Source organism: Erinaceus europaeus, chromosome X, assembly GCF_950295315.1.
Source record: "Erinaceus europaeus chromosome X, mEriEur2.1, whole genome shotgun sequence".
NCBI lineage: Eukaryota > Metazoa > Chordata > Mammalia > Eulipotyphla > Erinaceidae > Erinaceus > Erinaceus europaeus.
Genome location: NC_080185.1, coordinates 50657442 through 50672466, shown reverse-complemented (window position 1 = coordinate 50672466; position 15025 = coordinate 50657442). Strand labels below are relative to the sequence as shown.

The following is a 15025-nucleotide window of genomic DNA, read 5'->3' as shown; positions in this document are numbered from 1 at the left end:
GATGGTGTGGAGGGTTGAACCTGGGACCTCAAAGCCTCGGGCATGAGGTCTGTTTGCTTAACCATTATGCTATTTATCCCCAGCATTTAAGCATTTATTAGGATATTTATAGTATGCCATCTGGTATATTTATCTTGAGAGCGGGAGTTATGCTTGATTAGTTTGGTGGGGAAATAAAATTTACATTATAGGGAGAGACATGGTTTTAAGAGTGCCATTAAATGCTTAACAAATGCAAACTCCGGTGTAACCCCAAAACTATATATAAAATATGATTAATACTGTCACCCCAGAAAGTTCTTTAGTGCCTCTTTCCAGTTCTCATTCCTCTACATACAAACACTATTTTGATTTCCCCCCACTAAAGTTAATTTTTCTTTTCTTTGCAGCTCCATATAAATGGAATCTTACATAAAGTACTCATTTTCATATGGCTCCTTTCACTGAACATTATATTTTGGATATCTATCCATGCTGGTTTTCTTTTTACTTCAGATTTGTAGTGGTTTTCTTTTTACTTCAGATTTGTATCTCAATGTATGAATGTACCAGTTTCTTGGTCTAGTTTCCTTTAGATTGACACCTGGATACTTTCCACTTTTTTTTAAATTTTTTATTTAAGAAAGGATTAATGAACAAAAACATAAGGTAGGAGGGGTACAACTCCACACAATTCCCACCACCCAATCTCCATAACCCACCCCCTCCCATGATAGCTTTCCCATTCTCTAGCCCTCTGGGAGCATGGACCCAGGGTCGTTGAGGGTTGCAGAAGTTAGAAGGTCTGGCTTCTGTAATTGCTTCCCCGCTGAACATGGGCGTTGACTGGTCGGTCCATACTCCCAGTCTGTCTCTCTCTTTCCCTAGTAAGGTGTGTCTCTGGGGAAGCTGAGCTCCAGGACACATTGGATTCCAAGCTTGGGATCCATGATTGCTCAACAAATTGTTTGGCTTCCTATGTTAACTTTCCACTTTTTATGTTTTACTATTGTGCATAAAGTTGCTATGACTATTTTTATATTTCTATTCATATTTTCATTCTCTGTGAGTTTAATTTACACTTTTTTAAAATAGTCATTTTTGTAAAAACTTTTTTTTTGTAAGTATTTCAGAATGGGATCCTGGAGCATAGATAAATTTCTTCCTCTTACCATTTACTTTTTAAGAGACAGAAAAAAGATAGAGACAGAGAGAAAACATTGTTAATTCCTTTTTATTTTTATTTTTTTGCCTCTAGGGTTATTTCTGGTGCTCGGTGACTGTACTACGAATCCACTGCTCCTGGAGGCTAATTTTGCTCTTTTGTTGCCCTTCTTCTTATTATTGTTATTGCTGTCGTTGTTGTTGAATAAGACAGAGAGAAATGGAGAGAGGAGGGGAAGATGGGGGAGATAAATGTAGACACCTGCAGACCTGCTTCACCACCTGTGAAGCGATTCCCCATGCAGGTGGGGAGCTGGGGACTCGAACCAGGATCCTTACTCCTGCCCTTGCACTTGGTGCCATGTGTACTTAACCTGCTGTACTACTGCCAGGCCCCCATTGTTATTCTTTTATATATGCATGTCAGGGATACAACCCAGAGTCTCTCATGCTTGCAATCATGCAGTCCACCTATGTAGTCACCTCCTAGATCTCATGATTCATTTTCTTTATTGGGGGATTAATGGTTTACAGTAAATACATTTGTTGGGATTAATGGTTTACAGTAAATACAATTGTTGTTACATGTACAAAATTTCTCAGTTTTCCGCAGAACATTCTCACCCCCAGCCTAGGCTCTCCTCCACCATCATGCACTAGGACCTGAAGCCCCTCTCCTACCAGAGTCTTTTTCTTTGGTGTAATACATCAAACCCAGAATTTTTATAAGAAACTGCTGAATGTCTTCAAAGGATTTGTACCATTTTATTTTCCCAACAGCAATATGTGAGGCTTCTGATTGTTCTGCATCCCTGTCAATATTGGGGTTGTCAGTCTTTAATTTTAACCAGTTTAGTGAGTGTGTATTATATTATTTGTATCTTATTATGATGTTAATTTTATTTACCTAATGACTAAAGATGCTGAATATGCTTTCATTTACGTATTAGTTACTCACTTTTCTTCCTTTGTGAAATACCAATTTAAGTCTTTTGCCCACTTCTACACTAAGCTGTATTTCTGTTTAATATCAGGTTGTAGAAATATTTTAACGAGGCTGCAAGTCTGTTTAATATTGGGTTGTATGCGTTTTCTATATATTCTAGAAGCAAGTTTGTTCTTTTTCAGATATTTAGTTTTGAACATTTTCTTTTGTCTGAATTGTCTATTCACTTTATTAACTTTTTTAAATTTTTATTTTTATGTTTTTTTTGCCTTCAGTGTTATTGCTGGGGCTCGGTGCCTACACTACGAATGCACTGCTCCTGGAGGCCACCTTTTCCCTTTTGTTGCCTTTGTTGTTTATCGTTGTTGTTATTATTATTGTTGTTGTTGCTGCTGCTGTCATTGTTGTTGGATACGACAGAGAAATTGAGAGAAGAGGGGAAGACAGAGGGGGAAAGAAAGATAGACACCTGAAGACCTGCTTCATCGCTTGTGAAGCGACCCCTCTGCAGGTGGGAAGCCGGGAGCTTGAACCAGTATCCTTATGGTGGTCCTTGTGCTTTGTACCATGTGCGCTTAACCTGCTGCACTACCACCTGGCCCCCATTAACTGTGTTTTTTAATGAATTGGCTTATCTTTCTACCCCTTGTTGTTCTTGCATAGTTGAAACTCTATATTTACTGAATGCTAAAGCTAAAAGTTGTTCCTCCCTTCCTCCTTCCTCTCCTTTCTGTATTCAACAACACTTAAAAGCTACCTACTATATGGTTGCCTCTCTCCTATGCCCCTGGGGCTATAAAAAGGAGCAAATTTCTTAATCTTGTGGCATTTACATATTAGTCTATATGTATGTGGCTACATAGCCTTATGCTTTCTTAGAACTGTAGTACATAGCTGTTTCTCATCACCTTCTCTGCCCTACGCATATCCCTTACCTCCTTATGCTACAAGATTGCATAAAAAGAGTAATTGCATAATAACTAATATAATGGTTAATGAGGATAAGGCTAGGCCAGGAATTTCCCCCATAAAAATAAAAAAAAATGTTCTAAGCACTTTTAAAAAATGATCAAATAAAGAGACATTGAATCAAAGGTCATAATGATGATAGCTAACTATATTTGGTTTATAAGATAGCAAATTATGATATGTTATACCTTTTTGTTTTCTATGTAATCAATTGAAAAATTCTTTAGGGGAGATCAAAAGGTTGAAGTAAAAATAGATGAAGGGGGTTGTAATAGATAGTATAATAGTTATGCAGAGAGACTCTCTTGCCTGAGAGTCTCAGGTTCTATCCCCTGCATCATCATAAACCAGAGCTGAACAATGCTCTGGTAAAATAATAAATAAATAAATAAATAAATAAATAAATAAAGGGGAGGCTAGAATTTAAATAGGTTTTATGTGAGTATATTCCTGTCACATTCTTGTGCTCTTAGTTATTGTCCCCATACTTTATACTGATTCTATTAAAAATGTAGCAGTGCTCCCTAGTAATATTTAACATATGATTTTCTCTCTGTATTTAGCCTTTCAATGAACTTATTCTACATTAATGCCAATTTGTATAATAATTTCCTTCCCCCAGAGTGCTTTTTCTTTAACCAGTAAAGCAGAGTTCAGTGAGTTAATAAAATAAACTATGCCTTTGTTACCCAATTCTTTCATATTTCAGATGGAGTATAGCCCCTAGCCAAAATAATAATTTCTAGTTTTCATCCTTATCAGAGAAAACCCCGTGTCTCCTGTAAGAATACTGGACAAAAAAGTATATTTCTGACAGGACATATGCTAAGTAGAGATAGCATATAACTTAGTGCATCAAATCATACCACTATGGACACCAGAAAACTCCGTGTGAAAACCAGAGACCATCTGGCTGGTAATTTGTAGACTCCAATAAAGGTATAAGGAGTACAATTAGTAGAAAATAAAGCCTCTGGCTTGATGGGTACCACTCTGGTCAGAACTGCAGGAAACGGAACAATAATAGATTTGGCAATATTCTAAAGAAGTGAAATGGATGACTGCTTCCAGATACTTTCCACTGGGAAAAGCTTAACTGCAACTGGAAAGAGAAAAACAGGTTTTCAGGACCTAAATTTCTCTCTCTCTCTCTCTGTCTCTCTCTCTCTGTGTCTCTCTCTTCTCATTCTTTGCCTCCTAGGTTATCATGGGGGCTCTGTGCTGGCACCATGAATTCATTGCTCCTGGGAGCCATTTTTTCCATTTTTTAAAATTGGATAGGACAGAGAGAAATTGAGAACTGAGGGGAAGACGGGGAGAAAAATACAGACACCAGCAGACCTGCTTCACAGCTTGGAAGCGACCCCCTGCCCCACAGGTGGGGAACCAGGGGCTTAAACTTGGGATCCTTGCGCTTCCTACTATGTGTGCTTAACTCAGTGTGAGTTTTTTGAAGATATGTTTTTTTAATTTGGCATATCTTATATTAGTTAATGACATGTTTGTCTGATTTCTCTCTGTCCTATTGAACAACAGTGACAGAAACAACAACAATAATAATAACAGCAATGATAAACAACAAGAGCAACAAAAGGGAAAAAGTAGCTTCCAGGAGCAGTGGATTCTTAGTGCAGGCACTTAGCCCCAGCGATAACCCTGGACGCAAAAAAAAGAGTTTTATTTTTGTTTATTGTTTATTTGATAGAGACATAGAAATTGAGATGAAAATGGTATATAGAGAGGCAGAGAAAAAGAGGGAGGGAGAAAAAACTTTCCTCTGCAGGTGGGAAAGCTTGGGATTTTCAGATCTTAGGCTCTCAGTTCAATTCCTTGCACTGCATATAGTAGAGTATCCCCTCTTCCTCCCTCTTTCTCTGTATCCGTCTTCCTTTTCTTCTCTCTAACTCTCAAGTGAAATTATCTATCTTTTTAAAAAATACAGAAAGAATTTAGCAGCACCCAAATTTCAGTTATTGTAAAAAGCATGGGAATAAACTTAAACATGCCTATACAGGTCTCTCTCTCTCTTTCTCTCTCTCTCTCTTTAGTTATTTAAATTTAATTTATTTACAAAATAAAAAATAGAAAATATCAACAATACCATAGAATAAGAGAGGTGAAATTCCACACATTTCCCACCACCAGAGTTCCATATCCCATCCCCTCCACTGGAAGCTTTCCTATTCTTTATCTTTCTGGGAGCATGGACCCAGGGTCATTATGGGGTGCAGAAGGTTGGAGGTCTGGTTTCTGTAACTGCTTCTCTGCTGGACATGGGCATTGATCCATACTCCCAGCCTGACCCTCTCTTTCCCTAGTGGGGCAGGGCTCTGGAGAGGTGGGCTCCGAGGTACACTGGTGAGGTCGTCTGTCCAGGCGAGTCAGGTTGATGTTATGGTAACATCTGCAACTTGGTGTTGGAACTTGTATTCCGTTGCTTCCTCCTTTCTTGTGGGAGTCTGTTCAGTAGTTCTTGTAAGGTGGAGTTGATTGTGGCAAATTCCTTTAGTTCTTGAATATTTGAGAAAACCTTTATTTTTTCCTCATATTTGAAGGATAATTTTACAGGATACAGTGTTTGTGGCTGGAATTCCCTCCCTTTAGATATTTGAATATGCCATTCCACTCTCTCTTTGCCTCTAGAATTGGTGAAGAGAAATCTGATGAAAGGTTTGTAGCTCTGCCTTTGTATGTAACTTCTTTCCTTTCCCTAGCAGCCAGCAACATTTTTTCCTTGTCACTGACTTTTGATAGTTTTACAATAATGTGCCTTGGCATTGGTCTTTTTGTATTTATAGATCTGGGTGATTGTTCTGCCTCTTGAATGAGAATATTCTGAGGGTTTCCTAAATGCAGGAAGTTATCAGCAAAAATTGTTCTGAAAATGGACTCTGGGCCTTTGGCCTTGACCTCCTCAGATATACCTATCACTCTTATATTTGATCTTTTGATGGAGTCTGCAATTTCACAGAGAGTTGCTTCAGTCTTTCTGAAACATTCCTCTTCCTCATCTTTGAATTGAAAGAGTGGGATGATCATATTTTCTAGATTGGAGACTATTTCTTCTGAATGTGTGAGTCTACTTCCTAAACTTTATACCGGGGCATGGATTGTTTGAAATTTTTCTTTCATGCTTTCTAACTGCTTAGTGAGTTCTGACTGAAGTTTTTGCAAGATTTGAAGATTTTCAGTGAACTCTGTTATGATCTCTAGATTTCTCTTGTTTGTATGATCTGCGGTGTGTGGAATAGGGTGGGGGGTGGTTGCTTTGGGCTGTCTTGTGGTCACAAGTGCCCTGTTTTATTTGTGCCCTTGTTTTAAATTCAGAAGGCTAAACCCCTCCTGAGTTAATGATTGAGAGGTTTTAAACCCCTATATCTTTTCTTCCAGTACTAGGAACAATGTTACTTGTTTGCTGCACTTAAAGTGAAATCACCAAAATGGTGCAGCTCAGCAGTGGCACCGCCCAGAGCTCTGATTTGACTTTGCTGTTCTTCAACCCATACTCCTTTTTGCTCCAACTGCATGCGAGTACCCTCCTGATGCTGCAGAACTTTCAGATGTATATTATGACTTCAGTTGAGTCTCTTGTTTTATTTATTTGTTATTTTGGGAGTAGAGGCGATTCCATCCCAGTTATACTATGGCCATTCCTCCTGGAAGTCTCTATACAGGTCTCTTTGTATAAGTGTTTTTATGTTCTTTGGATAGATACATAGGAAATAAATTGCCAATATATATATATATATGGTAGGTCCATTTTAATGTTTTGAAGACTCTTAAGACACTTTCTCAAAATAACTGGACTGATTTACATTCCCACCAACAGTGAGTTCCTTTTTTAACACATGCTTGCCAACACTTGTTGTTTCTCTCCCTTTTGATGTATTATTTGTTTAACCAGTGCACTGATTAGCACTGGCTTATGGCGGTACAGAGGATTTAACCTGGGACTTTTATTGCCTCAGGTATAAAAAGGCTTTTTTGCATAACTATAATGTTATCATCCTAGCCCACATGGATGACATTTTAACAGGTGTAGGGTAGTATCTAATTATTATCTTGATGTGCATTTCTCTGATAATCAGTGAAGTTGACCATTTTTTTCACATGCCCATTGCACATTTGAGTCTCTTCTTTGGTAAATAGTTTATATTTTCTGATTTTTTTGTTAATTTTTCTTTAGCCAGAACATTGCTTAGCTCTGGTTTATGATGGTGTGGGGATTGAACCTGGGACTTTGGAGCTTCAGCCATGAGAGTCTCTTGCATAACCATTATGCTATGTACCTGGCTCTACTTTTTCCCATTTTAATGGAAATTTTTTGTTGAGATTTGTGAGCTTTTATGTATTTGTATTATTAGCTCTCTGCTAGATATATATCATGTAAGTAAAGGCACACAACACCTTTTTAACTAGCTAGGATTCTAATATGCCTGGATTATATTTTTTTTCTAAAATCAGGGTGAAATAAAGAGTATGTGAAAAAGAAATATAACTGCTATCTCATTGTGATTAGTGACAGCACTAGAATCTGTTAGAAAACAATGTACCACTACTAAAATGAATACAGGTATTTGCTATTTAACAAATAATTTAGCTGCATTTAACATAAGTGGCAATGAGCCAGATGTGCTAATTAAGAATTGATTGAAATACAAAGTGAATGTATTTATTAAACAGAAATGTTTTTTAAAAACAGACAGGCAAAATACCCATGTTTACTTGTTCCCAGATATCCTAAGAAAACTATGTGAAGAAAAGTGAATGTGTGCATTAAATCTTCATTAGGTCATAAAGGTGGACTTCTAGCTAGGGATGCCCTTTCAACATTATCATAAAACCTGTACGGTAGATAAAAGTTGAAAAATACTAATTTTTCATTTCTCTTTTTTCTATTATTAGAACTGCTTTCCTGTGTTCTCTTTGCTGTGACAGTCTGATCATCATAATAACATTGCTACATGTATAAACAAGAATTTCATAAACAAATTTTGTGAGAGATTCATCAACTTTATCAAAAAGTTCTGTAGAACCACTGGCCTCATTTTGTACCTGACTGCCATATAGCCTCATTTCTCTACTGAGTCAATAACAGAACCATTGCCAACATCACAGGATCCATCGTTACGAAGAACTCATTTGTTACAGCTTTTTGTTGATATTTTATTTACTGAAGAGTACATTAAAGGATGGAGTCTGTGTCAATCCCTGTACTAGTTAGTGGACTTGTAGATTGTGTAGCCCAATTAATAGGAATAGCTGAAGAGCTTTTACAAGCAATTTCACAAGAACAAGTCCCTTGTGTAGAACAAAATGATAGAGAGGAGCAGATAGAAGAAGATGAATGTCCTGAGGAAGATTCCCTACCAGACCTTGCTGATCTCTCAGACCTAGAATCAATACTTACACCAAGAGATGATGATGAGCTAATCTTTGATATAGGTCAAGCTATGTCAGACATAGAAGATTTGTCTGAAGTATTCTCTGGTATAAACAGTGAGTTAAAAAGTGGTTAAGACATAATTGGCTTCTACTATAATGTGAGAATTGATCATTTCTCTGTTTCAAATCTATTTTGCTTTTCTAAAATTACTAGTATGAATTTTCTTCTTGTTCTGTAAATTTCATTCTAGTAATACCTTGTAGAAGTAGTACTATTTGATTAACTTTCAGAATGACTTTTCTATATTTTATTTAGGGAGTTCTGACTTTTGTTTTGTGGTTCTTTATTTGCCTGTACTTAATATTCCTGACACCAGGATGATACTATAGTAGAGACATGAAACTCTTAATCTATTAATGGAGTGAAGACTTGATAAACTTTATCACATATAAGGGACCCAATTTAGACATTGTACAAAGAATGGAAACTGAAAGTGGAATATCTCTGTAAGATGGCATTTCAAGTGCCCCCTTCTTTCCATAGTGTGTCATATTGGTTGCTTCATTTTCATAAGAGATCTACGTTAACATCTGAGTTTGCCAATTCAAAGAAATATTAAATGGATTTTTGCTTTTGTGACAAAAGGCATAGTGTAAAAATAGCATTCAACATTTATTTGCTTTGCAGTTGTTGTTGTAGAGGCACCACACATCCTGAGCAGTGAGTGTAGCACTGCCATTTTTCTTTATAAAGACTGTGTATTTATTACATAATTCCTGCTTGTACCAAATGGTAGTGTTACTGTAAGCCTTATGTGTTATTGGTAGGTTATTTTTTGGGTCTGAGAACACTAATTTTTCCCATATAAATGGTAATTGCTTCTTTGATTTCTTCCATTCCACCTTATGAAAAGTTATATAAATTTTTGGTATAATGAGGGAATCCTGTATAGTGAGTAAGTTCCTGTTAACAATGTTGGTGCATACTTACTTAAGATAATATAATTCTTGTAGGCCAGATTGTATTTCCCAAAGTATTTTGTAATTGACTGACAGTAATTCTTGAAGAGACAGTTTCTATCAGATTATAAAATCTCAGAAATGTTTTCAGAAAGCTTTTGCCAGGGAGAAACCTTTAAAAAAAAGCTGACACCAAGCATTGTCAGTATGGGACTGTTTACTCAAATGATGAACCATATCACAACTACTCTACAATACTGTTCTCCAAATACAAGTGGAAAACTATATGACATTATGAGAATCACTACAAGGATCATTTGCTGATGGAAAAATCAAATACTTATGGCATAACCTTAGAGATGACAGTCCATAATAAAAGTGAAGAAAGTATATATAAATGATAGCCAATAGACTTATTGTGAACCTTCTGCAACCTTGAAAATCTTAACTAGTGAGATATCGAAGCAATTAGAAAGTTAAAGTATAGATTAATATTTAGCTATGACAATTCTATAGATATCAGAAGGGGGGATGGAATAATTGGAAGAGACATATCAAGACAAATAATGAATAAATAAATATGCAGGATATTAACTCATACTAGCTCCATATCATATAGTACCTCCACTTAAATATGGAAGACTGATTACCCTTAGACAAGCTCATATATACTATTATCTTCTTTCCTAGACAGTGGCCTTGGCATCTTATGATATGGCTACCAGGTAGGTAGAGATCTAAAAGTGTAACACTGGAGAAAGTAGTATATATAAAGTGTGAAGGAATGACATAGAAAAGTAAATCTACATTGATCAAAACCAGATTATACTAATTCATTATAGTAACTCCTATTTATTGACAATTTCACTTACCATGATTTCATTACCTGTGATCAGCCATGACTCAAACATATTACCTATAATATATTTTAGAACAATTGAATGTGTGAGGACAGATTCATATAGCTTTAATTATAGTAAATTATTATAAATATTCTATTCATTAGTTACTATTATTAGTCTTACAGTACTTTGTCAAATTGAACTGTCATAGTTATGCATGTATAACTATACACATACACAAAATATGAGGTTCAGTACGATCTGTGGTTTCAGTCTTCTGCCTGAACCAGCCAATGAAACTTAATGGTCAGCATTTTCCTTAGGTATTAAAGCAGTAAGATGCCACAAACTTAACAGTTTGGAATTGACTAGCCTACTATTTGTATAGGTCACTCGGGGAGGCTATTATAATGACACTTAAGGATTAGGTAGAATATATTGTAGTGTTTGTTTTGTTTGTATAGTTATAATAACTGTGTTTAAAACTTGTTAAGATATACTCTTGCTCCAACCAATAGGCTGTTAAGTATTAAGTATGTTTGCTGTATGAGACCGAATGATAGAGTTAATAGTGAATAAAACAAGTGTTGAAGAAAATATATAGGTAAAAAAAAAACCAGTAGGAAAATATTTTCAGGAGAAGAAAAATAACCACTAAGAGCTATATAGCTGTTTATGATACATAACCATGATTTTTGTCATATAAAAGCTAGCATCCCTAAATCTGTGATATTGATAGAAAATGACCTAAGCCATGTACTTTAAAAAGTCCAAATACAGAGAAATAAACTAACTTGGTAATCCACTGACTAGATACCTTTGATTAGAGTCCTGCATCTTTCCTATAGGAGAATGGAGAGAGTGATTAGATTTTCATCAAACTTCCCGCCTCCCCGCTTGTGTGTGTGTGTGTGTGTGTGTGTGTGTGTGTGTTCACGAGACCAATAGCTAAACCAGTTATTGTATGGCAAGGAATGAGAGGAGATGGGTTTATCATTTTGAGTCAAACTTAAAAGTTGTGAAAGCCAAGCAATAATGGCTGGTAGGTGACAGTGAATTAGCAAGCATAAATCTTTATCCCTGTGTGTTTTAGCTAAAATGTGTAAGAAGTTGTTATAGCATGCTTGTGCATAGTGACTAAAATTTGAATAAAATTCTTGTTTGCTATTTATTGATACAATTTTATTGTTATGTATCTTAACTGATATTATGTAATAAATGTTCATTTACAAATCAAAGAACGTGTGGTCATCTTAATTTACCTGATGGTGAATTTGGCTAGCATAAAAGATCACCACTTTTCAGAAGGTGGGGTACAATCAGAGAGCAAGTTGTATCAGGAAGCTGAAATTCTACTGACTTTGACATTAAACAAATTTCTGAAATACTGTCCTTTCTTGTTTATAAAATGAGAGTTGAAATACTTTTTTCTGCTTATGTTCAATGGTGATATACTGCTAATAAAGTGATGCAGTTTTCCAAGCCTTTAGAACAGTGGAACAACCTATTTTCAGGGACATCTGAAAGATATTTATATGGCAATATCTGAAGTCTATGTGAGAAATAAAGATTGTTCAAATAGCCTTATACCTGTCTTATAAGATATTAGAGATTCCTTATTTTTATATATTTATTCATTCATTTATTTATTCATTCATCCATTTAGTGGATAGAGAGAAACTGAGAGGAAAGGGGAAGACAGAGAAGGAGAAACGACCTGCTTCACTACTTCTGAAGATTTCTCCCTGCCGGTGGAGACTAGGTGTTTGAACCTGGGTCTTTGAGCATGGTAATAACATTTTCAGATAGAGATTGAGAGGAAGAGAGAGAGGGAGCGGGAGAGAGAGAGAGAGAGAAGGAGAGGGAGAGAGAAGGAGAGAGAGGGAGAGAATATGGTGGAGAAAGAGAGTGCAAGAAAAGAAATAGGCTAAGAGACAAAGAGATAGAGAATGATAGGTAAAGAGAAACTATATCACCAAAATATCCTTCAGTGCAGTAGGGGCAGGATCAAACCTGGGTTACATGCAGAGCAGAGCAGAGCAAAGTATGGTAAAGCAGTGCACTATCCACGAAAATCAGTCTCCATACTTTTATTTAAACTTGGTTGAACATTGGTCTTTAATTAAAACACTATCTCCTAAATCCTTACTGTTGGTAACCCCCTAAACTCCACTTCACAAAAAGTAATTTTATGAAGGGAAATCATTATATTTTAGGTGTGTTTCTGTGTAATTCAGCTTTTTTAGCTAAAGGAATAAAAGACAAAGATACATATTGTTTATTTGAAACTCACATATGGATGGGTTTACTGCTAGCTGTTTTTCCCTTATGAAGGGATCTTTGATGCTCTTCTATGATATCTCTACCTGCGGAGAGAGTTTCCATTTGTACTTTTTTTTTTTTTCTATTTGGAACCGCATTATATTTTAAAAGACTGAACAGGATATTTCCAGGGATGGCACTAGAAACTGGACAAAGTTTTGGTTCTGCTGTATAGTATAGATACTGAGGACAGTATAGATACTAAGGAAATCACTTAATAGTTATAATCTTCAGATGTTTTGACTTTTTATTAGTGATTTAATCATGATTAACAAGATTATAAGATAACAGGGGTGTACTTATTTTTTATTATCTTTATTGGATAGAGACAGCCAGAAATTAAGAAGGAAGGGGGAGTTAGAGAAGGAAAGAAACGGATACTTGCAGTCCTGCTTCACCACTTGTGAAACTTTCCCCCTCCAAGTGGGGACCAGGGGCTCAAACCCAGGCCCTTGTGAACTGTAATATGTGCGCTCAAGCTGGTGTGCCACCACCTGGCCCCTAGGGGCATACTTCTATACAGTTCCTACCACCAGATTTCTGTGTCCCATCCTCTTTATTGGAAGCTTCCCTATTCTTTATCCCTCTCTGGGAGTATGGACCAAAATTCTTTTTTTCTTTTTAAATTCTTTATGGAGTGAAGATGGACCAAAATTTTTATGGGGTACAGAAGGTGAGAGTTCTGGCTTCTGTAGTTGTAATTCTACACTGGATATGAGCATTGACAGGTCATTACATACCCCTAGCCTATTTCTATCTTTCCTTAGTGGTATAGGGCTCTGGAGAGGTGGGTTTCAGAGGCACATTGGTGAAGCTGTCTGCCCAGATAAGTCAAGATGGAATCATGATAGCATCTGCAACTTGGTGCCTAAAAGGTGGTAAGATATATATATATATATATATTTTAACCAGGATACTGCTTCATTCTGGTTTATGGTACCAGGCATTGAACTTGAAACCTCAGAGCCTCAGACATGAAAGACTTTTGATTATATATATATATATATATATATATATATATAATATATTTCACTTATATATTTAATATTTAAAGTTAAAAAAGTATAAATAATTTTATTAAAATAATATACTTGGTGATATGCTTTAGGGGTGTGTCATTATAAATAAACATCTTTATAAGTTCATCACTTAAAAGTTCAATGCTGTCCTTCACCATCTGGTTGACTTCTTTGATTTCCTTCCCTCATCCTTTCCATTCTGGTAACCACTAATTTGTTCTAGCCTGAGTTTTGGCTTGATTTAATTAATTTATTTATTGGTTTTCTCTATATATCAAATGAGTGAAACCATATTGTGCTCATCTTTCTCTGACTATTTTTTAATATTTATTTTTTGATATAACTGAGATAAATTGAGAGGGGGAAGGAGAAATAGAGAAAGACACCTGTAGCATTGCTTTACCACTCATGAAACATCCTCCCTACAAGTGGGGACTGGGGGCTTAAACCTGGGTCCTTGCACATGGTAATGTGTGCATTCAACCAGGTGTGCCACCTCCTGATCTTTGTTTGACTTATTTCACTAAGTATAGTATCTCTATGTCTTTTAAGATAACACCTTATGGCCCAACTGGAGTAAAGTGCGGGGAAAAAGGCAATTTTTGTTTTTACTCTCTGTTGCCCTGTTCCTATATAGAGGATATTTTTTCTTTAAATGATTCTGGTCTTGGAAACTAATTCATATTTGTCTTTCTTCCAGGCTTGGTTGCCATCTGGAAAACCTGGCCTCCAGGAAAAATCTCCAGTTTATTTTGGAGCTCTTACCATTGCAACCTTCATACTGAGTATGTGCCCACCTGATCTTGTAGGTGTGACTCATTTATGATATTAATATATTTGATGTGTAAGCATACACAGACTATATGCCTCCCAGGAATTTGAAGACTTTTATCTATCATAGAAAAGCTGGTATTTTTCCATAGATATAATTGATGGATAAAGTTAGTTTCATTATGATTTTATCTGAAGAAAATACTAGTTTGCTCATTCTTTTTTTGTTTTTGTTTTTTTTTAGTTTGCTCATTCTATTGTACCCTACATAAAGACAGTACTGTGCAAATTGGTTATCAAGTATAATGTATTATATGCTAGAACAAATTATAACTTCAGCACCACTATTATAACTTCAGCACCACTATAAACCAGAATTGAGCAGTGTTCTGGTCTCTCTGTCTGTCTCCCTGTATCTTTCTTTCTGTATCTCTCTTTAATGCATAAATAAGTAAATAATCTAAAAAGAAAATATAATTTTAGTGTAATTATAGAAGTTGACTCACTCACTATCCTTGATTCATTTGTTGCACACCCAGAGTTGTAATTTGATGTGCTCTAAGATAGTTTAATCTATTAAACTCTAGAGCTTGTATTAATTATCTCCACAATGATGAATGAATACTACTAGGATTTGAGTAGTTAAAAGATGCTGCTTTGCAAGCAAG

General features: G+C 35.9%; 2 protein-coding genes across 2 annotated transcripts in view; one reads left to right on the top strand and one right to left on the bottom strand.

Moving 5' to 3' along the window:
• Window positions 1–15025, bottom strand: part of TRPC5 (transient receptor potential cation channel subfamily C member 5) — a 248517-nt gene that overhangs the window by 131755 nt on the left and 101737 nt on the right. The window lies entirely within an intron of this gene.
• On the top strand, window positions 8251–8577 carry TRPC5OS (TRPC5 opposite strand). Its single transcript, XM_007535845.1, has one exon. It carries the CDS (start codon window positions 8251–8253, stop codon window positions 8575–8577), a length of 327 nt encoding a protein of 108 aa, XP_007535907.1.